This window comes from Hylobates moloch, unplaced genomic scaffold, assembly GCF_009828535.3.
Source record: "Hylobates moloch isolate HMO894 unplaced genomic scaffold, HMol_V3 SCAFFOLD_2, whole genome shotgun sequence".
Lineage (NCBI taxonomy): Eukaryota > Metazoa > Chordata > Mammalia > Primates > Hylobatidae > Hylobates > Hylobates moloch.
In genome coordinates this window covers 61404338-61426717 of record NW_026652277.1, presented here as the reverse complement: position 1 = coordinate 61426717, position 22380 = coordinate 61404338, and the positions used below count along the sequence as shown (strand labels likewise).

Sequence of the window (22380 nt, the reverse complement as noted above, 5' to 3'; positions counted from 1 at the left end):
TAACTGGGATTACAGGCGTGTGCCACACCTGGCTAATTTTTGCATTTTCAGTAGAGACAGAGTTTCACCAAGTTGGCCAGGCTAATCTTGAACTCCTGACCTCAAGTGACCCACCATGGAGGGTTTTAAATTCTAAAACAAACAGGATGTAACCCCAAAAAATAACTTTCCAAATGAGAACTTAATAAGGGCTGTTTAGGGCAGAGGACGCTAACAAGGCATGTTGATTAATAAGCAGATTCATGGCACAAAATGTTGCCTTCAAAGTGGGTTCCTTATGCTTCCCCCTTCACATAACACATAAGTAGTGAGAATTTGGAGCCTTCCTCCCAGGGAAGATTCGGTCCCCCTTCCCACGTGACAGAAGCTTCAGTTACCCACGCATAAAGGGACACACACTCTATTTTTGCTTCATTGCCTGGTGTCAATATTTAGATGAGACCACAATATTCAGCAATCAGCTCCTTGGTATTTACATACTGCTTCTCAGAGTCCTCCCTTGCAGCTCCTTAAGCAGCAGCTAGGCTAAAGCAGGATATGAGCACCCTGACCATATACCCCACTCCCACTATTCTTCCTGATAGCTTTACCAAAAGGAAGTTATAGACACAACGAACCCAAACAGAAGAAGGAAATTCACCATCACTGCTTCCTTCAATAGCAAAGAGTGATGCAAAACACAGTCTTCTCAAATGTGGGGAGACAGTACTGTCTTCCACTTGCATGGAAATAAGATTACTTTTACTCTATTATGTGCTTCTCTTCCTTTCCCGTAACTATATTCACCTTAGCAATCACTTATGTACTAGCTTAGATCATGAACAAAAACAAAAGGGAGCATTCAAAAATACATAAAATGATTTCCCAATAATGGCCACATTTTGTACAGAAAACTCAGCCTGTAGCATGGCAAGAAGATACACCCTTTCAACCTTAGCCATCATATAGCATTTGAATGCTTTGCTTGCATTCTTTTTCCAGAGATGTGCAAATAAAACTCATCAGCTTAAATCAATTGCAAATGAATTCCTCACTACCCCAATCACAGTAGGCCCCACAGATCTTTTCCACAGCAAATTAGATACCAAATGTGAAAGAGAAACAAAGATCACGTTCTAACAGTTCGTACAACTACGGATACCAGTTCTCATAGCTTGGCATATTCAACCATATATGAAAACGCATTTCCATCTAGGTAGTACTACTGATGATGTTAAGCTGGTTAAGTCATGTTCACAGGATTTAAAAGAACACACACACGAAAATTAACCCTCAATACTTATATTAATATAGCAGGACTTGAGGTAATAATATATTCAGTTGACTCACAGACTCCAATAATAAATACTCTTAGGTAATCTTCAGCCTGAAACAAGTCATTTATTGACTACAGTACAGGGATTTCACATCTTAACTGGTAATCAAAGATGGTTATGTATTAAGTAAGAGAAGACATAGTCTCTCTTCCAGATATCACCTGTCAGAAACCAGGGCAAATTTAATTTTAAGAACTAGAACTGCATCTCCTGGTGGCAGTCGTCACCCTGAGAACAGAAACAAGGCAAAGAAAGTATACAGGATTTTGACTCTCCTACACAGGTGCACATAAAGTTAGTTTATTAATGACTATATTTTGAAGCCAGCCATTTTGTCCAATATTTAAATAACAAGCTGTTTAATATTAAAGCAGAATGTACTGCCACATTGTGACAGAAGTACAGCTTTATCCATAAACCCTTCACACAATTATACATTAAGTGCTATTTTTATTTAAGCAAGGCACCCCTACTTGTTCTAAAATATGGGATGTACTACTCCATTAAAAAAGCAAATGAGGAGACTGATTTTTTCCTATCTAGAGCTGGTTTAAATTCAAGTGAAGCCATTAATTTTCTTACCAGTCTGGACTGTTCTGACATGTCACTTCACAGTTTTGAGACTAACAAACACCCTTAGGTTTACCCCAAACCAAAAAAAGCCAGGGAGGGACAGTTTAGACAACTTTTAAGACTAGAATGCCCCCTTAAGTAGATAGGCACCACCGTTATACGCCTTTAGCACAAGGCTTAGAATGGCAAAACATTTCTAAAGACATAAAACCACCAAATTGTCATTTACACTAAGCTGTGGTATTTTTTGTTTCGATTTTTAAAAATTCCTATCTCTAAGTAATCAAATACAGCAAAATTTAAAATTACTCTGCCAAACCATACCAGTTCGAAGGTCTGAAACCGTTCTTTGCTTTGGTGAATGTTTGGTTAAAATAAATCACTGTTTTACTTCATGAGAAGTTTTACATCAGAGCACTCAATTCACAAGCAAAAAAAAAAAGTTACTTTTTAAATGAAAGCATTTAAAGAACACTGCTGAATAAAAACATGTAGTCTTTACAATGGGTAACATATCATCTATGAAAACAAACCATTTAATCATATAAAACAAAGACAATATTTTAAAATCAGATCCTGGACAGTTTAAACAAAAATTTTAATTTGTGGTTTATTTCATAATCCCAAACTGGATCTTTCATTTCTTCTTCTAAACAGTCCACTATAAAACTTTTCTTAGAAGCAATTAACCCAAAACACCAAAATCATTTCCCTAGCAGTTGCTGCTTATAAACTGGAACTGTATATCCCATGTCCAAGAAAGATGTGCAAATGAAATGCTTCTTGCTTCACTCTAAAAATAAAACAAAAAATGTTGCACATTTACTCAAGATGAAAAAGGATAGCACACATTCCCATACCATTTAAAACTGCAAATTCCAATTTTTCTCCTTTCTAATTTAGTGCAAGTTACCTGATAAACCAAGTTAAAGTGCGGAAAACTAGTCAGGCATTACTGTTTACAGGCTGGTACAAAAAACTGAGTTTCAGAATATATTTTAAATAGACTTTAGCTATTATAAATATTTAACATCACAGAATTGTGGGACTTCATATCCAAAAATGGCAACAGAAGAGGCTGGGCGCGGTGGCTCACGGCTGTAATCCCAGCACTTTGGAAGGTTGAGGCGGGCAGATCAGCTGAGGTCAGGAGTTCGAGACCAACCTGGCCAACATGAAGAAACCCCGTCTCCACTAAAAATAAAAAATTAGCCGGGTGTGGTGGCGCATGCCTGTAATCCCAGCTACTTGGGAGGCTGAGGCAGAAGAATCACTTGAACCCAGGAGGCAGAGGGTGCAGTGAGCAGAGATTGTGCCATTGCACTCCAACCTGGGCAACGAGAGAGAAACTCCATCTCAAAAATAAATAAATAAATAAAATACAAAACTTAGCCGGGCATGGTGGCATATGCCTGTAGCCCCAGCTACTTGGTAGGCTGAGGCAGGAGAATCGCTTGAACCCGGGGGGCGGAGGTTGTAGTGAGCAGAGATCACACCACTGCACTCCAGCCTGGGCGACAGAGAGAGAAAAAAAAAAAAAAGCAATAGAATAGGATACAGTAGTAGAATGAATGTCTGTTTTTTGTTTTTTTTGAGACAGAGTTTTGTTCTGTCATCCAGGCTGGTGGAGTGCAGTGGCACCATCTCAGTCACCGCAACCTCCACCTCCCAGATTCAAGTGATTCTCCTGCCTCAGCCTTCCCAGTAGCTGGAACTACAGGCATGCACCACCACACACAGCTAATTTTTGTATTTTTAGGAGACACAGGGTTTCGCCATTTTGGCCAGGCTGGTCTCAAACTCCTGACCTCAGGTGATCTGCCTGCCTCAGCCTCCTGAAGTAATGAGATTACCGGAGTAACCCACCACGCCTGGCCTCGTGTGTTTTCAAGAAATCATTACAGGTGTCTCAAAAGAATGAGCCATTACATGTAGAAAAGTGACTGCAATACAACAGTAATACTTAAAATACCTTATGGGAAAAAAAAAGACACCATATATTTAATCGAGGGAAGGAACATCAAGATGTATTAAGCAAATTTCACAGGTAGGTTAACACTATAAAATTATGTACTTCCTAAGGCAAAAAAAAAATGCCATTTTAGGAAAAGGAAACAGTGGCACATTAACTGTGTTTATGGATGATACACTCTGGTTTCACATGTATCCTTTTAAAAGTACCTTAAAACAGAAAATGGCTGGGCATGGTGGCTCACACCTGTAATCCCAGCACTTTGGGAGGCTGAGGCTAGCAGATCACTGGATGTCAGGAGTTCGAGACCAGCCTGGCCAACATGGTGAAACCCTGTCTCTACTAAATAATACAAAAATTAGCTGGATGTGGTGGAGAGTGCCTGTAATCCTAGCTACCTGGGAGGCTGAGGCAGGAGAATCACTTGAACCCGGGAGGTGGGGGTTGCAGTGAGCTGAGATTGTGCCACTGCACTTCCCCCTGGGCAAAAAGAGTGAGACTTCATATCAAAAAAAACAAAAAAAAACCTGAGAAAATGGAAAAGGTATTTAAATTTAAGTGGGGAAAAAAAGCTAATGCAAGTCACATATCCAGTCTATTATGATTTATAGCTACTAAAGGTGGCTATTTTTTGGCACACAGCATGATGGATGTTGGAAATTATGCATAAAAATTCTAAATGGAGATAATGCTCAAAGCTACCATACAAATCATAAGGAATTATGGCTGGGCGCAGTGGCTCACTCCTGTAATCCCACCACTTTGGGAAGCCAAGGCAGGTGAATCACTTGAGGCCAGGAGTTAGTTCAAGACGAGCCTGGCCAACACGGTGAAACCTCATCTCTACTAAAAATACAAAAAAAATTAGCCAGGCATTGTGGCGGGCACCTGCCATCCAAGCTACTTGGGAGACTGAGGCAGGAGAATCACTTGAACCCAGGAGGCGGAGTTTGCAGTGAGCCCAGACTGCATCACTGCAATCCAGTTTGCTCAACAGAGCAAGACTCTGTCTCAAAAAAAATAAAAAGCAGACCGAACGCAGTGGCTCATGCCTGTAATCCCAGCACTTTGGGAGGCCGAGGCAGGGGTATCACCTGAGGTCAGGAGTTTAAGACCAGCCATGACCAACATGGAGTAACCCCATCTCTACTAAAAATACAAAAATTAGCTGGGCGTGGTGGTGCATGCCTGTAATCCCAGCTACTTGGGAGGCTGAGGCAGGAGAATCTCTTGAACCCAGGAGGCGGAAGTTGTGGTGAGCAGAGATCGAGCCATTGCACTCCAGCCTGGGCAACAAGAGTGAAACTCCGTCTCACAAAAAAAAATAAAAATTAAAAAAAAAAAAAAATAAATAAATAAATAAAATTTTAAAAAAATGAAAAAATATCATAATTAGTTCTATTTCCCAGTGGAATTTTTTTTTTTTGCCCCCCACATCTGAGAAGCCAGAGCGAGAATTTTCATTCCTTATACTGACACTGCCATTATCATTAGTTTGATCTTTATTAAAAAGGAATGGTGCCAGGCGGGGTGGCTCACTCTTAATTCCAACACTTTGGGAGGCAAAGGCAGCAGGATCACTTAAGGCCAGAAGTTCAAGGCCAGCCTGGGCAACATAGAGAGACCCCCACCTCTACAAAAAAATTAAAAAATTAGGTAGGCATGGTAGTACACACCTGTAGTCCCAGCTACTCAGAGGCTGAAGTGAGAGAATCACCTGAGCCCAGAAGGTTGAAGCTGCAGCGAGCTATGATCGCACCACTGCTAGCCTGGGCAACAGAGCAAGACCTGGTCCCTAAAAAAATTTGAAAAATAAAAAGAGAATGGTTTCTACCATATTATAAATTAGTGAGTGGATGATTATTAGTTTATCAATAGAAAATAATTTCCATAGTTGTACCTCTTTTTTTTTTTTTTTTTTTGAGTCTCGCTCTATTGCCCATGCTGGAGTGCAGTGGCACAATCTCAGCTCACTGCAACCTCTGCCTCCCCGGTTCAAGTGATTCTCCCACTTCAGCCTCCTGAGTAGCTGGAATTACAGGCACCCACCATCATGCTCAGTTAATTTTTGTATTTTTAGTAGAGACAGGGTTTCACCATGTTGGCCAGGCTGGCTCGAACTCCTGACCTCAGGTGATGGGCCCACCTTGGCCTCCCAAAGTGCTGGGATTACAGGTGTGAGCCACTGCAGCCAGCCCAGTTTTACCTCTTAAATTTACCTTATTATCTGGAGCCCCTGGAGTCTTATTTTCCTTTTGGACATGAATTCAGGAACAGTTCAATATACCTATGATCTGAGGATAATGAGAAAGATTAGTTTTAAAAAGTTGAAAAGGCAGAAAAATATTACAGCCATTTTTCTCACAGTTCAGACAGCAACTCAAACCCTTTGCCCTTTCCTTTCCCTAATTAAAAACAAAATTTAGGCTGGACACGGTGGCTCACGCCTGTTGTAATCCCAGCACTTTGGGAGGCCGAAGTGGGAGGATCACCTGAGGTAAGGAGTTCGAGCCAGCCTGGCAAACGTAGTGAAACCCCATCTCTAATAAAAATACAAAAATTAGCCAGTGTGGTGGCGGGTGCCTATAGTCCCAGCTACTTGGGAGGCTGTGGCAGGACAATCACTTGAACCCAGGAGGCGGAGGTTGCAGTGAGCCAAGATCACACCACTGCACTACAGACTGGGCGACAGACAAGACTCCGTCTCAAACAACTACAAACAAACAAAATGTAAAATGGACAAACAGGCTGGGTGCGGTGGCTCATGCCTGTAATCCCAGCACTTTGGGAGGTTGAGGCAGGTGGATCATTTGAACCCAGGAGTTCGAGACCAGCCTGGCCAACATGGCGAAACCTGTCTCTACTAAAAATACAAAAATTAGTCAGGCACAGTGCCGGGCACCTGTAATCCCAGCTACTCAGGTGGCTGAGGCAGAAGAATTGCTTGAACACAGCAGGCGGAGACTGCGGTGAGCCGAGATGGCACCACTGCACTCCAGCATTGGTGACAAAAAAAAAAAAAAAAAAAAGAAAGAAATTTGCAGGATAATTAGCAGACAAATTTTTTTAAATTATAATATAGTGTTTTATCTGTTACATTTAATTTACTAGTACTAAAAGAATACAAATTTCTCAAGGAAAAAATTCTACAGTCCCAAAACAGAAAGAGATATTTGTAAGCAAAGACAAGCATCAAAAATGACAACAAAGGCGAAAGGCAGGACTTACGAACATGGGACCGATCCTTGAGCATCGCTGCAACAGCATCCTCATGGGTCTCAAAGTGCACATCAGCTTCTCCAGTGGCCTTCCCACTGGAGCTGTATTCCATGGTGATTCTAACAGGCTTGAGTGGAGCAAAAAACTAAACGACAAACAAAGGCAGTCAAGAGGAACATGATGGATGTAAACCTACCTAGAAGTCTGGTGGCTCTTCATCTTTCTTTCAGACTTTGATTCATACACTTGATATATTTGTTTTTAGGAAATCTCTTTTTTAAGCAGTAATATATTTATGTATCTAGTATGTCTTCTGGCTTTTCTACTTTTTCTCAGAACTCAAAGTGACATTTCAAATATCTGCTCTCAGCGAGCATGGTGGCTCACACCTGTAATCTCAACACTTTAGGAGGCCGAGGAGAGTGGACTGCTTGAGGTCAGGAGTTCAAAACCAGCCTGGCCAACATAGTGGAACCCCGTCTCTACTGAAAATACAAAAATTAGTCAGGCGTGGTGGCGCGTGCCTGTAATCCCAGCTACTCGGGAGACTGAGGCGGAAGAAATGCTTGAACCCGGCAGGCAGAGGTTGCAGTGAGCTGAGTTCACGCCACTGCACTCCAGCCTGGGTGACAGAGCGAGGCTCTATCACAAAAAAAAGTAATACCAAGCCACACTTTTCAGCTACAGAAAAAGCAGCAAGCCTTGCAACCAGGAAGATGCCATCTTACTAACAAACACAGAAATACTATACTTTCTTCTCTACCTTCCCCAAATTAATACAAGTTCAATTTTAGAACTTTTGTTCAAATCTATTGAGTTTGGATATCTTACTGCCACACACGTTTATAATGTCTTGGGCATTGGCTTGGAAAGGTAATCCTCTCACGTGGACAAAATGCAGAGAAGACGTAGTTCCAAAATCAGCAGCCTCTGGAAGCTTTTCTGGCACCTCCTTAGGCAATTCTGAGAGGTGGAACAGAAAGCACTGTTAAAACATAACAGCTTCAAGGGTTATTAACAGATTCTAACTAGGTATGACTTTTATGTCCAAATCCTCAATTCCTTTTAAGAGCATTAAAAGCCAAAATGATCTGAAATTTCTGCCACTCAACAAATATCACCTGAACACCCATAAGCACTGAATGCCTCAGACCATTACCAGTTTAAGAACTTACCCCTTTTTGTAACATCGGAGAGCAGGTAAAATGATTACGAATTAAACCCTAAAAGAGACTTTCTAGATTACAAGCACTAAAAAAAAAAAAAAAAAAAAAAAAAAGAACAAAGACTGGGCGTGGTAGCTCACACTTGTAATCCCAACACTTTGGAAGGCTGAAGCAAGAGAATCACTTGAGCCCAGGAGTTCAAGACCAGCCTGGGCAACATAGCGAGACACTGTCTCTACAAAAAATAAAAAGAAAACTAAGTTAGCTGGGCATGGTGATGCATGCCTATAGTTCCGGCTACTCAGGAGGCTGCAGTGGAAGAACTGCCTGAGCCCAGGAGTTCAAGGTTGCAGTGAGCCATGATTGTGCCACTGCACTCCAGAATGGGCCACAGAACAAGACCTTGTCTCAAAAAAACAAAAATATATATATACACATATATATAGTGACAAGATAATCCCAGGGTACCAGTTTAAAAAGTATTTATCAGACTTAAAAGATTCCAAATGTTGCTCTGGGTTGGAATCAAAGAAATAATTAAATCCAGAAGCAAACAAAAATCCTTACTTTGGGCGGGCACAGTGGCTGGCTCATGCCTGTAATCCCAGCACTTTGGGAAGCAGAGGCGGGCAGATCACCTGAGGTCAGTAGTTCGACACCAGTCTGGCCAACATGGGGAAACCCCATCTCTACTAAAAATATAAAAATTAGCCAGGCACAGTGGCAGGCGACTGTAGTCCCAGCTACTCGGGAGGCTGAGGCAGGAGAATGGCATGAACCTGGGAGGCGGAGCTTGCAGTGAGCCGAGAGTGCGCCACTGCACTCTAGCCTGGGCGACAGAGTGAGACTCTGTCTCAAAAAAAAAAAAAAAAAAAAATCCTTACTTCAGTCAATATTCCTGCTCATTACCCAAATCTTCCCCCATCTTAATTTAAATGTTGACATTTTACTTCCTTTTATCACATTTTTACTACCCAGCTTTTAATATAGTTAATAAAAATGATTAAATTAAAAACCTAGCAAAATAATTAAGCCTTTCTGCATATACTCAAAGTATGTACTATACTCAAAGTTAAATCTTTAGGCTGGGTGTGTTGGCTCACACCTGTAACCCCAGCACTTTGGGAGGCTGAGGCTCACTTGAGGTCAAGAGTTCCAGACCAGCCTGGCCAACATGGCGAAACCCTATCTCTACTAAAAATATAAAAATTAGCTGGGCGTGGCAGCGTGCGCCTGTAGTCCCAGCTACTCAAAGAGGCTGAGGCAGGAGAATCACTTGAACCCGGGAGGTAGAGGCTGCAGTCAGCCAAGATCACACCACTGCACTCCAGCCTGGCAACAGAGCGAGACTTCGTCTCAAAAAAAAAAAAAAAAAAAAAAAAAAAAATCACAAAACCCAAAACACATTCAAGACAGACCCAATGAGTCTCAAGAAGAGGCAAGACCTTACCTATTTCCTTCTCACTTTCAAAAGCTGTCATGGGTTGAATATCCTCATTTACTTCATGTTCTTCAAAGACCATTTCTGGCTCAGTTATATACTTAGCAGTTGGAAAAGATGTGATTTTCTTTCCCTTATAAGAACCAACATGTGTTCGAACTTCATTCCTTCTGCTTGGAAATATCTCAATGTATCTATGTCAAAGCAAAAGTAAACAGGCACAAATGGTGCAAAGTAACTTTATACTGAACTCATTTAAAATAAACATGTATACATTATATTTCCAACGCTTATGAAACACAGATGTTGAAAGATAACAGGTAGGGAAAATAACGCATACAGATAGTAGCCCATGAAAATATACAACAGAGTAGGTCACTGATTTAAGTTTTTGCACCAAGGTAACATTTTTTCTTCACATATATTTTAATAATATTTTCTACTCTGTTTTGCTTCATGAGAACAACTATGCTTAAGTTAATTGTGTATACAGAAAAAATTAATCTCATAAGGGTTTTTTAAATAGCTGGTTAACAATCTCTTGAAGCTTTGAAATTCAATTCTGTGCAAATTAATCACATCTGTGTAAGATATTAAAAGTCACAGTAAAAGAAGAACTAACTTCCCCAGAACTTCACTAAAGGCTGAGAATTCAAGAACTAAGTACCAATTATGACTGGCTATCACAGGAGGGGACTATCTATCAAACCCAAGCTTCTGGAACAATTTTTTTTTTTTTGAAGCTCGGGTTTCTTGCTGTCACCCAAGATGGAGTGCACTGGTGTGAACATGGCTCACTGCAGCCTCAACCTCCTAGGCTCAAGTGATCCTCCTGCCTCAGCCTCCTGAGTAGCTGGGGACTACTGTCGCCTGCCACCACACACTCCTAATTTTTTTTTTTTTGAAGCAGAGTTTCACTTTTGTTGCCCAGGCTGGAGTGCAATGGCACGATCTTGGCTCACTGCAACCTCTGCCTCCTGGGTTCAAGCAGTTCTCCTGCCTCAGCCTCCTGAGTAGCTGGAATTACAGGCGCCTGCCACCACGCCCAGCTGATTTTTTGTATTTTTAGTAGAGACAGGGTTTCACTATGTTGGCCAGGCTGGTCTCGAACTCCAGACCTCAGGTGATCCACCTGCCTCAGCCTCCCAAAGTGCTGGGATTACAGGCATGAGCCACCACGCCCAGCCCACACACTGCTAATTTTTGTATTTTTTATTTTTGTAGACATGGGTTCTTGCCAGGTTGCCCAAGTTGCTCTTGAACTCCTGGGCTCAAGTGATCCTCCCAACTCGGCCTCCAAAGTGCTGGGATTACAGGCATGGGCCACCGTGCCCAGCACAGTTTTTTCTTAACATGGCCTTCTAAACTAAGAGTTATAAAACTAGCTTGTGTTTACAAATCTATAAAGATTAGATGAGCACTACTCCTTTTAAAAAAACCTTTGAGCCTGGACAACAAAGTGAGACACCATCTCTACAAAAGTTTTTTTTTTTTTTTAATTAGCCAGGAGACCAGGTGCAGTGGCTCACACCTGTAATCCCAGTACTTCGGGAGGCTGAGGCAGGTGGATCACTTGAGCTCAGGAGTGTGAGACCAGCTTGGGCAACATGCAAAACCCCGTCTCTACAAAAATACAAAACTTAGCTGGGTGTGGTGGCATGCACCTGTAGTCCCAGCTACTTGGGAGGCTGAAGTGGGAGGATTACTTGAGCCCAGGAGGCCGCAACTGCAGTGAGCTGTATCACACAACTGCACTCCAGTGAGGGTAACAGAGTAAGACTCTGTCTAAAATTAGCCAGGCATGGTGATGAATGCCTGTGGTACCAGCTACAAGGAAAGCTGAGGTGGGAGGACTGCTTGAGCCCAGGAGGTCAAGGCTGAAAAGAGTAGTGTTCGTGGCACTGAACTTCAGTCTGGGTGACAGAGCAAGATCCTGTCTCAAAAAACTAAAAACCTTTGAACCACTTCTATCAGTAGATCCTGAAACACTGGCTTTGGAATGGCTGTTTTGTTTACTTCAAAGGAGCTGATTTAAAAGGCCAGAAAACAGCAAAAAAAAAGTAACGAAACAGTGATTTAACATTTGACATTTTAAACTGTACCTCCAAGATTAAAGTTAAAACACAAATGAACCCACTTATCATCATGTGCATCCTGAGGTGATGTCAACATGAGATACTGTACAACACAACTGATCTAATTTCTTCAAAAGTCAATTGCTTTTAAAAAGGGTGGAAGAGTAAGTAAGGGGGATTTGCTCTAGTTCAAGAGAATCAGTGGTCAGGTGCAGTGGCTCACACCTGTAATCCCAGCGTTTTGGGAGGCCAAAGCGGGAGATCACTTGAGCCCATGAGTTTGAGGCCAGCCAGGGCAACCAACACACCAAGACCCCCCCCCACACACACACAGACATGCACGCACACACACACACACACACACATACACACAGCCACGTGTGGTGGCACATGAATGTTGTTCTAGCTAGTTGGGAGGATGAGGCGAGAAGATTGCTTGAGCCCAGGAATTCAAGGCTGCAGTGAGCTATCATCATGCCACTGCACTCCAGCCTGGGTGACAGAATGAGACCCTTTGTCTTAAAAAAAAAAAAAATCACACACACAGAGAATTACGGACATAACAATCAAATGCAGTGTGTAGACCTTATCTGGATTCTGTATTTTTCTCCCATGTGGTGGCTCACACCTGTAATCCCAGCACTTTTGGAGGCCGAGGTGGGTGGATGACTTGAGTCCGAGAGTTCTAGACCAGCCTGGCCAACATGGTAAAACTTTGTCTCTACTAAAAATACAAAACTTAGTTGGGCGTGGTGGCACATGCCTCTGGTTCCAGCTACTCGAGAGGCTGAGGCAGGAGGATCACATGAAACTGGGAGGCAGAGAGAGGCTGCAGTGAGCCAAGATCACGCCACTGCACTCCAGCCTAGGCGGCAGAGTGAGACTCCATTGCCAAAAAAAAAAGGATATTTTTGGTATAATTGGGAAAATGTTATTATGAACTATTATTAGATAATATAGTACTGCTAACAGTGTTAGATATAACACTGAAATTATATAAAAAATTTTTTTAAAAGATGCATACTAAAAAAACCCAGATGAAGCAAATATAACAGACGTTATATTTTATATATAAATGTGTTAATCTAGCTGCTCTAGGTACACTGTCTATGGGTTAGTACTGCCCCACAAGGAGCAGTCAAAAAAAATTGTTAATCTAAATTATGGGCATTTGACGGCTCACTATACTACTCTCTCTATTTTTCTACGTTTGGATAACTTTACAGTCATATTACCGCACACTCATCAAAATGACTTGATGTGTAACACTTCGGCATCATGACTATCTGCTTTACTCACCGATTACCAATTTCTTCCCTGTGTTTCAACAGGGCTTGGTTGGCCATTTCTGGTTCTTCAAATTGCACATAGGCTTCCCCTGTTTTTCGTCTCCCTCTGTAGTCCATCACAAAAGTAATGTCAACTATATTTAGTCCTAGGATACCAAGAGATTTTAATGCTACTAGCAGGTTTTTTTATCCTTAGAATTAACACCATCATTCACATACTAATAAAATTTTTATTCCGTTTTGCCAGTCCCAAAACTGAATACATGCTTGATAGGAAGAAAATTATTATGCAGTCAAAAGTCAGTAACACCTACATACTTGTATTTCCAGAATAGGCAGGGTCCAAGAAGCCCACCGAAAACATACAATTCTACCCACCAGTTTCTTTTTTTTTTTTGCTGTTAATTATATACTAGGAAACAACAGAAATCATAGACATCACTGCTAATGGTTCTAGAAATTAGATAATACTTTTAAATTACATAAATTGTTACTGTCTTACACAAATATAGTGACTATTATGAGAAATTATTTCCTTCAATAGTAAACCCTCATGAAATTATTTTGAAATCTGACTTCCCTCCTAAAATCTGCCTGATAGAACAAAAACACATATAAAATCTATAAATATTAGAAATTTAAGTGAAGAGCTCTCCCCTAAAGAACCTAATATAACTGCATGCCTTTGCCCAGAAACAGGCTCATCTAAGATATAGAAGGAGATAACAAGGGAAAAAAGATAAGAGCTCCCAAGCATAATATAACTGCACAGTACCTGCAAAGAAGTCTACAATGTCTTTCTCATTGCAACTATAAGGAAGTCCTCTCAAACGAACCACACCATCATTTACCACAGGCGAAGATTTGACCTGCAAGCTCTTCATTAAGGCATCCACATCTTCATTGTTTATCTCATATACTATGAAGAAAAAAACACAAAAGGAATGAAAAGTTTACATAACAAAGGAACAAACCCATTTAAAAAAATCATTACAACTTGGTGGGTTATCTGAGAATTCAATAACTAATCTTTTATGCGCTTCTCTAGAGAAAATAATAAATGACATTTATTGCATATTTACTATGCAGGCATAACTTCTTTAATTCTCACAGCTTGTAAGATACTTCATCAGCTGGGCACAGTGGCTCACGCCTATAATCCCAGAACTTTGGGAGGCCAAGGCGGGTGGATTACCTGAGGTCAGGAGTTTGAGACCAGCCTGACCAACATGGTAAAACCCCATCTCTAATAAAAATACAAAAATTAGCTGGGTATCACGGCATGTGCCTGTAGTCCCAGCTACTTGGGAGGCTGAGACAGGAGAACTGCTTGAACCCAGGAGGTAAAGGTTGCAGTGAGCTGAAATCGCGCCACTGCACTCCAGCCTGGGTGACAGAGCAAGACTCCACCCTCCCACCCCCCCCCCCCAAAAAAAAGGATAAACTTGGTCAATATTCTCATAAGAAAGTTTATCGCTTTATGTTTTATTTTCACAACCTATAAAATAATGCATTCATACAATCTAAATACTTCATTATTAAGGATCAAATAAAAACTGCCTTGAAAAGTATAAAACCTAATGCAATGATCCCAAAAAGCCATAATCTGACTTCACATACCTTCCACATACCGCTGGCCCATGTACATGCGGTGCTTCTCTAAGGCTTTCTGCACATCCTGCTCTGACTCCATTTCAATTAAGGCATCACCCCTTCGTTTCCCATCTCTATTTAGGAGAAAGTGTATTCCATTCTCACCATTGCGGATTCTGCAGTCTAAAAGTGTATGAGCAAAATCAATTGAAAACAGAAATCAAACTTTTAGCTCAATTATGTAAGTCACAAGAATGTAATTTTCCAACAACAAAGCAGGAAACAAGTGTCATATTCCGTACGCAAATCCCCATCACCGAAGTCATCCAAACACCCATAACGATTTAGTCTCTAAAACCTTCCAAGTAGGAAAGATAAGCAAAGCTTAGCACAGAAGCTTATGATCTCCTTCCTGATCATTAAACAGCAAATCAGGACAGGCCCAACACAAAATTCATTACTTCTATTCCAATGTTTCTACAATCACTTAAAGAAATACAATATAGTTAAATTCATACGTGTCTTCCTTTAAAATCATATCCATAGGACTCTAAAATATTTCCTGTATAAATAATTTTATTACCATAGTTTAACTTTTTGTTTTTGTAGAGAGCAGGTCTCATTTTGTTGCGCAGGCTGGTCTTGAACTCTTGGGCTTAAGTAATCCTCCCACCTTAGTCTCCCAAAAGTGCTGGGATTACAGGCATCAGCCACCACGCCCAGCCTTTTTCCCCTTTTCATACTGCATACTTTTTATAATGGGAGTTAAGTCCAAGATGTAAGTGGCCAAGTGGCTTTAAAAAAAAGTTTGACCAGGCTCACTCTGGGCGTACTGCCTAGGAGTTATTCCTGCTCCACAAGGAGCAGCTAAAAAAGTTAATGAAATAGCCAAGCATGGTGGCTCATGCCTGTAATCCCAGCACTTTGGGAGGCCAAGGTGGTGGATCACCTGAAGTCAGGAGTTTGAGACCAACCTGGCCAACATGGCGAAACCCTGTCTCTACTAAAACTACAAAAATTAGCCAGGCATGGTGGTAGATGCCTGTAGTCCCAGCAACTCAGGAGGCTGAGGCAGGAGAATCGCTTGAACCTGGGAGGCGGAGGTTGCAGTGAGCCGAGATTGCGCCACTGCACTCCAGCCTGGGTGACAGAGCGAGACTCCATCTCAAAAAAATTAATAAAAATAAATCATAGTCAGATACAAAACTAAAAAAAATCCCACAGATAGGTAAACCCTCCAAACATGTTACTAAGGGAACTTTATTCCTTGATACTAAGTGACCTTCTATTCTAAATGTCTGTATTACATAAAGAGTCACTCTTAATTCCATATTTCCACTGACAGGCTTGACTTTTTGATAAGTACATATTAACACCACAGAGAAAAATAATTTCAAACCATGTAATTTTGTCTTTCAACTTTTATTTAGTACATGTACAGGAGGACTGTTACACAGGTAAACCATGTGTTACAGGAGTTCGATATACAGATAATTTAGTTACCCAGGTAGCAAGCATAGTACCCAATAGGTTTTATTTTTCTTTTTGAGACAGCGTCTATCTCTGTCACCAAGGCTGGAGTGCAGTGGTGTGAACTCAGCTCACTGCAACCTCTGCCTCCCAGATTCAAGTGATTCTCCTGCCTCGGCCTCCCAGGTAGCTGGGACTACGGGAGCGTGCCACCATGCCCGGCTAATTTTTTTTGTATTTTTAGGAGAGATGGGGTTTCACCATGTTAGCCAGGATGGTCTCGATCTCCTGACCTCGTGATCCACCCGCCTCAGCCTCCCAAAGTGCCGGGATTACAGGCGTGAGCCACCACACTCGGCCCCGATAGGTATTTTTTTAATCTTCTCCCCAACCCTCAAGTTGGCCCTGGTGTCTGTTGTTCCCCTCTTTGTGTCCATGTGTTCTCGTTGTTTAGCTCCCACTTGTAAGTGAAAACATACAGTATTAAGTTTAATGTTCCATGTTACTTTGCTTAGGATAATGGTCTCCAGCACCACCCACAATGCTGCAAAGACATAATCTCATTCTTTGTTATGGCTATATAATATTCCATCATACCAGCTGGGCGCGGTGGCTCACGCCTGTAATCTCAGCACTTTGGGAAGCCGAGGCAGGCAGATCACGAGGTCAGGAGATTGAGATCATCCTGGCTAACACAGTGAAACCCCATCTCTACTAAAAATACAAAAAATTAACTGGGTGTGGTGGCGGTCGCTACTAAGGAGGCTGAGGCAGGAGAATGGCGTGAACCCAGGAGGCGGAGCTTGCAGTGAGCCGAGATCATGCCATTGCACTCCAGCGTGCGCGACAAAGCGAGACTCCGTCTCAAAAAAAAAAAAACTACATAGTATGATGGAATTTTTTTTTTGTGACAGAGTCTGGCTATGTCGCCCAGGCTGGAGTGCAGTGGTGCCATCTCGGCTCACTGCAAGCTCCGCCTCCCGGGTTCACACCATTCTCCTGCCTCAGCCTCCCGAGTAGCTGGGACTACACACCTGGGTATTTTTTGTATTTTTAGTAGAGACAGGGTTTCACTATGTTAGCTAGGATGGTCTTGATCTCCTGACCTCGTGATCCACCCGCCTCGGCCTCCCAAAGTGCTGGGATTACAGGTGTGAGCCACTGCGCCTGGCCCATACTATGTAGTCTTAACGTTAAAATACTTTTGTTGCATTCAAAGTCTTTTTACATATGTAAATTGAGACACTGTCTCACAGTGTTGCCCAGTGTGGTATGGAACTACTGGCCTCAAGCCATCCTCCCACCTTGGCCTCCCAAAGTGCTGGGATTACAGGCCTGAGCCACTGCCCCTGGCCCAAAATCTTTCAATTTGTTACATACCGCAAACAGCACACATGGTATCACTTGGTATATGCAACCCAACCAGAATGAGACAGTTCCCAACCATCAAAAAGGAAGGTAATAGCGTAGTCTAACATGGATTTGCAGCACTACCTTTTACTCAGACAAAATTACATACTTAAAACATACATATCTGCTTGTGAGAAACAATATAAGGAAAAAAAAGAAATAAAATATACATAAAATATACCTGAGAAAAAGTTAAGCACATCTTCCATAGTGCATGACCAGGGCAGTCCTTGAGCTCGAATGAGAAAGACATCATCCACTTCCTCTTCTAACTTGGACGGGGCCAATTCACACTCAGGGGGTGGTGGAAGGTCTTCTAGGTAAGTAGTTTTGGACTCCTTCCAAAGGAAATGAAGAATTGTAAAAATAGTTACATTTACAGGTAAAAAATGTAAAAAAAAATTCTTAGAAAATGTTTATTCTACAAACTAACATTCTAGATATTATTTAGGAAGCAAAAAGTAAACTTCACCAACCTAACCCATCCTGTTTTGGCTTAAATTGTACATCCAAAAGCCGTAAGCAGGTATATCCTAAAGGTCTGGCAGGACACAAATTTCATTCAGGGTTTATTTTAAAATTCATCAGCCCCAAATTATAGCTAACAATAGTGTAGTTAAGGCAACACAGGGAAGGCCCCGACAATTTGACAAATATTTGATTGCCCCTACACACAGTGTTTGCCGCCCTCATCTGAAATAGCTATCTAGAATATGATAAGCATACGAGATGAGATACTGAGTGCTATAATTAAGATACAAAATACTACAGGAATTCAAATCAGAGCACTAACAGAAGAATCAGGGCTGGGCGCGGTGGCTCACGCTTGTAATCCCAGCACTTTGGGAGGCCGAGGCGGGCGGATCACGAGGTCAGGAGATCGAGACCACGGTGAAACCCCGTCTCTACTAAAAATACAAAAAATTAGCCGGGTGTGGTGGCGGGCGCCTGTAGTCCCAGCTACTCGGAGAGGCGGAGGCAGGAGAATGGCGTGAACCCGGGAGGCGGAGCTTGCAGTGAGCCGAGATCGCACCACTGCACTGCAGCCTGGGCGACAGAGCGAGACTCCATCTCAAAAAAAAAAAAAAGAATCAGGATGTGACATGAGATGGGCCTTAAAGGAAGGACAGAATTCTTATAAGGATATAAAAGGGTATTCCAGTTTGAAGGTGAGAGAAAGAAGCAGTACCACTAAATGCCCATTTGAAAAATAGCAATTAATTCCAACTGTTTAAATTAGGAGCCAAAGAAGGTGACCTGGCAAAAGAGGTTGGTACCATAGAGCAGAGGGCCTTGAGTGTGGAGCTCAATGTGTGTCCTTCACTTGGTAGGCAAAGATAAGTTAATACAATAGACACTGAGGACTGGGTAAATCAACAAGACAGCAGGACGCCTTGGGAATATTCCTCTGTCAGGTGGTATGCCAGACCAAGTGATTAAGGGAAAAAGATCTTAAAGGCAACAGCAGCAGTGTGAGGCTAAAGACTTGTAAAGTCTCTTTTATCGGATTAAGTAAAACTGGAATTTAGTAAGAATCCACGAAGCACTACAACCATAACCTAAAAAGACAACTCAGGCTTTAAGACTTGCACTCTACTGGGCCAGGTGCGGTGGCTCACGCCTGTAATCCCAGCACTTTGGGAGGTCGAGGTGGGCGAATCACGAGGTCAGGAGTTCAAGACCAGCCTGGCCAACATGGTGAAACCCCATCTCTACTAAAAATACAAAAAATTAGTCGGGTGTGGTGGCGTGTGCCTGTAATCCCAGCTACTCGGGAGGCTGAGGCAGGAGAACAGCCTGAACCCGGGAGGTGGAGGTTCCAGTGAGCTGAGATCTCGGCATTTCACTCCAGCATGAGCAACAGAGCAAGACTCTATCTAAAAAAAAAAAAAAAAACACAAAAAAAGACTTGCACTCTACCGGACTAAGGACAGAGATGTCTTTGTACTATCTATCATTTTCTTTTCTTTTTTCTTGAGACGGAGTTTCGCTCTTGTCGCCCAGACTAGAGTGCAATGGCGCTATCTCGGATCACTGCAGTCTCCACCTCCGGGGTTCAAACGATTGTCCTGCCTCAGCCTCCCAGGTAGCTGGGATTACAGGCACCCGCCACCCCGCCCGGCTAATTTTTTTGCATTTTTTAGTAGACACGGAGTTTCACCATGTTGGTCAGGCTGGTATCCAACTCCTGACCTCAGGTGATCCACCCGCCGCAGCCTCCCAAAGTGCCGCGCCCAGCCCTATCCGTAATTTTCATTAAGGCTTAATGTTTAGTTTTAAGGAATAAATGTAAGCAGTGTCTAACACACAGTAGATGCTCTACAGATATCACTGCAGTCAATTTCACAGAAAAAAAAGAGAAGCTAGCTCACAAAGGTTTATTAGAGATTGTTTTGTTGTGGTTTTTGTAGACAATTTTCCCCATTTTTCCATAATTCCATAAGCATCACAAGCTTTTACAGAAAAAGGCAGCGTAAAGTATTGGGCCAGGATTCAAATCAATTAGCTCAGCCACTGGCAGACAGCAGCCATGCTGATCAGCCTCCCAGTCTCCCTAAGTTAAAGGAGAAGCACAAATTGAATTAAGATAAATATGACCCAAGGAATCAGGGGCTGGGTAGTTAAAAAGTGTGCAGACACTTCCCAGATGCCACGTAACAAGAAGAGAAAGGTTCATCTACAAGGCACAAAATATTTGCAATCTAAGTACACACTGACTTTTCTAAAAAATAAAGAAAAAATGGAAAGGAAAACATTGTAAATTCATTCCTGGGACCCCAAGTTGTGTCAATTCTCAACGCTCCCTCCCCTTCACGCCCCCCCCCCAACAGCTAAATCTCCAAACTGCTTTCCCAGACGAGGCGACATACAATCCTAAAAGACCTTCTGTATGAGTGGAGTTGCAGAGGTGACCTTCAGTAAACCGGGACAGCTCGTCTTTCCCTGGGGACAGGAGAGGGAAGGGCGCGATGGGGACAGGCTCCTTTCCTACAAGCCAGCCCACGCAACTGTGTGCGCGCACCTTCCTAGCAGCCGCCGACCGAGAGGCGCCGAGGGCCGCCCAGGCCTAGCGCTCGGGCTGCACGGAAACTCCCAACCCTCCGGCAGGCTCGGGCCTCGCAACTTCACAACCAGCCGGCGGAAAGCAAGAGAGATGCGAGGTGGGGGTGTCAGCAGCCTCACGAAACCTACCATGGGCCCGGCGGGGAACAAGGCCTCAACATTCACCCCAGCCACACTTACACTGCCCAACCGACCAGAGACTCGAGGGGAGAACAAAACAAGGAGAAAACCCGACGCCTGGGAGAGCTTCCCTTGTTCCGGGGCCCAATAGGAGCACAGGGCGGACGGGGGCGGGTGTGCGGCCAGTGTCGCGGATCCCCGGGCGTGCCCGCGAGGCGCACACGGAGGGGCGCCGGGGCGCGTGCGCGCGGCCCGGGAGGGGTCTCGCGCCAGGTCCCTCGCGGCGCCCACGTACCTGGCTGTAGCTGCGCGTCGGGCCCGCCGCCGCCGCCGCCGCCGCCAGCGACTGCGGCAGCAGAGGGGCACGGAGGACAGGGTAGGACGCGGCGGCCGTAGCCGCGGCAGAGGTGGCCACAGGGGGAGGCCCCGCCAGCCTCCCGGGAGGCACAGGCCCGGTCTGGAGGCCACGCGTCTGGGAGGCAGCGGCCGCGGCGGCCCCGAGCAGCAGCAGCAGGCGGCGGCGGCCCGAGACGCCCGACGGGATGGAGCCAGCGGCAGAGTAGAAGGGCAGGCAGGCGGCGCCGGTGCGCCGGCAGCTGCTGCAGTTACAGCCGCAGCCCCGGAGCAGCGCCCCGAGTACCCAACGCGTGCCGGCCATGGACTCCGGAGGCGGCGCGGAGCCTGAAGGCAGCTGCTGCTGCAGCGCTAGTGGAGCGGAAGTGGAATCCAGGGCCGGTTGTGGGTGGGCTGTGCCGGGCACATGCGCCGCGGACACTGGGGGCAGCGGTGAGTAGGAAGGAGGTGGAGAAGAGCGCGACGCTCCGCCCAGTCTCCGCCCTTAGGGCGGGGCTGCCTATGGTTTGGGAGGGGCCTCGGGAAGAGGGTGCAATCGATCGGCTCTTTTTTCAGGCGGTGAAAACTGAGGCCCAAAGAAAGTGAGGCTAGAGGCCGGGCGCAGTGACTCATTCTTGTAATCCTAGCACTTTGGAAGGCAGAGGCGGGCATACTGCCTGAGCTCCGGAGTTCGAGACCAACCTAGGCAACACGGTGAAATCCCGTCCCTACTAAAATACAAAAAATTAGCTCGGGCGCGGTGGCTCCCGCCTGTAATCCCAGCACTTTAGGAGGCCGAGGTAGGGCGGATCACTGAGGTCAGGAGTTCAAGACCAGCCTGGCCAACATGGTGAAACTGTGTCTCTACTAAAAACACAAAAATTAGCCGGGTGTGGTGACGGGTGCCTGTAATCCCAGCTACTCAGGAGGCTGAGGCAGGAGAATCACTTGAACCCAGGAGGCGGAGGTTGCGGTGAGCCAAGATCGTGCCACCGCACTCCAGCCTGGGCGACGGAGTGAGACGCCATCTCCAAACAAACAAACAAAAAAATTAGGTTAGGGCCATCCTGCTCTGGGTAGGGCCGAGAGCTGTAGCACAGATCTGTGCTGCCCCGCACTGTGCCACCGAAACCCGTGATGTGAGCGGCTAAAGAACCCTTTCTGAAAGGAATTGTGATACCCTGGTTATAAAAAAATCATTGGGATAATATTAGAGATTTGGTACCCCCCGAATTTGATATATGTGAGGAAGGAGAACATTCTTCGTTGTTTTAAAATGAAATATAGGCCCGGCGTGGTGGCTCATGCCTACAATCCCAGCACTTTGGGAGGCTGAAGTG

The 22380-nt window shown here is 44.0% G+C and overlaps 1 protein-coding gene across 3 annotated transcripts; it reads right to left on the bottom strand.

Moving 5' to 3' along the window:
• Positions 1-1355: 1355 nt before the first annotated feature.
• On the bottom strand, positions 1356-21469 carry GRSF1 (G-rich RNA sequence binding factor 1). Of its 3 annotated transcripts, none has more exons than XM_032150564.2 (10): positions 21003-21469; positions 17706-17862; positions 14672-14827; positions 13827-13970; positions 13062-13197; positions 9697-9881; positions 7922-8043; positions 7090-7225; positions 6081-6155; positions 1356-2682 (listed from the first exon to the last, which is right to left on the bottom strand). In XM_032150564.2, the coding sequence occupies exons 1-9, from the start codon at positions 21363-21365 to the stop codon at positions 6106-6108; spliced, it is 1449 nt and encodes a 482-aa protein (XP_032006455.1). In that variant the 5' UTR covers positions 21366-21469; the 3' UTR covers positions 1356-2682; positions 6081-6105. The 3 variants fall into 3 exon arrangements, with proteins under 3 accessions (XP_032006455.1, XP_032006464.1, XP_032006471.1); XM_032150573.2 differs by lacking the exon at positions 21003-21469 and adding an exon at positions 20768-20895; XM_032150580.3 differs by lacking the exon at positions 21003-21469 and adding an exon at positions 20717-20803.
• Positions 21470-22380: the final 911 nt, after the last annotated feature.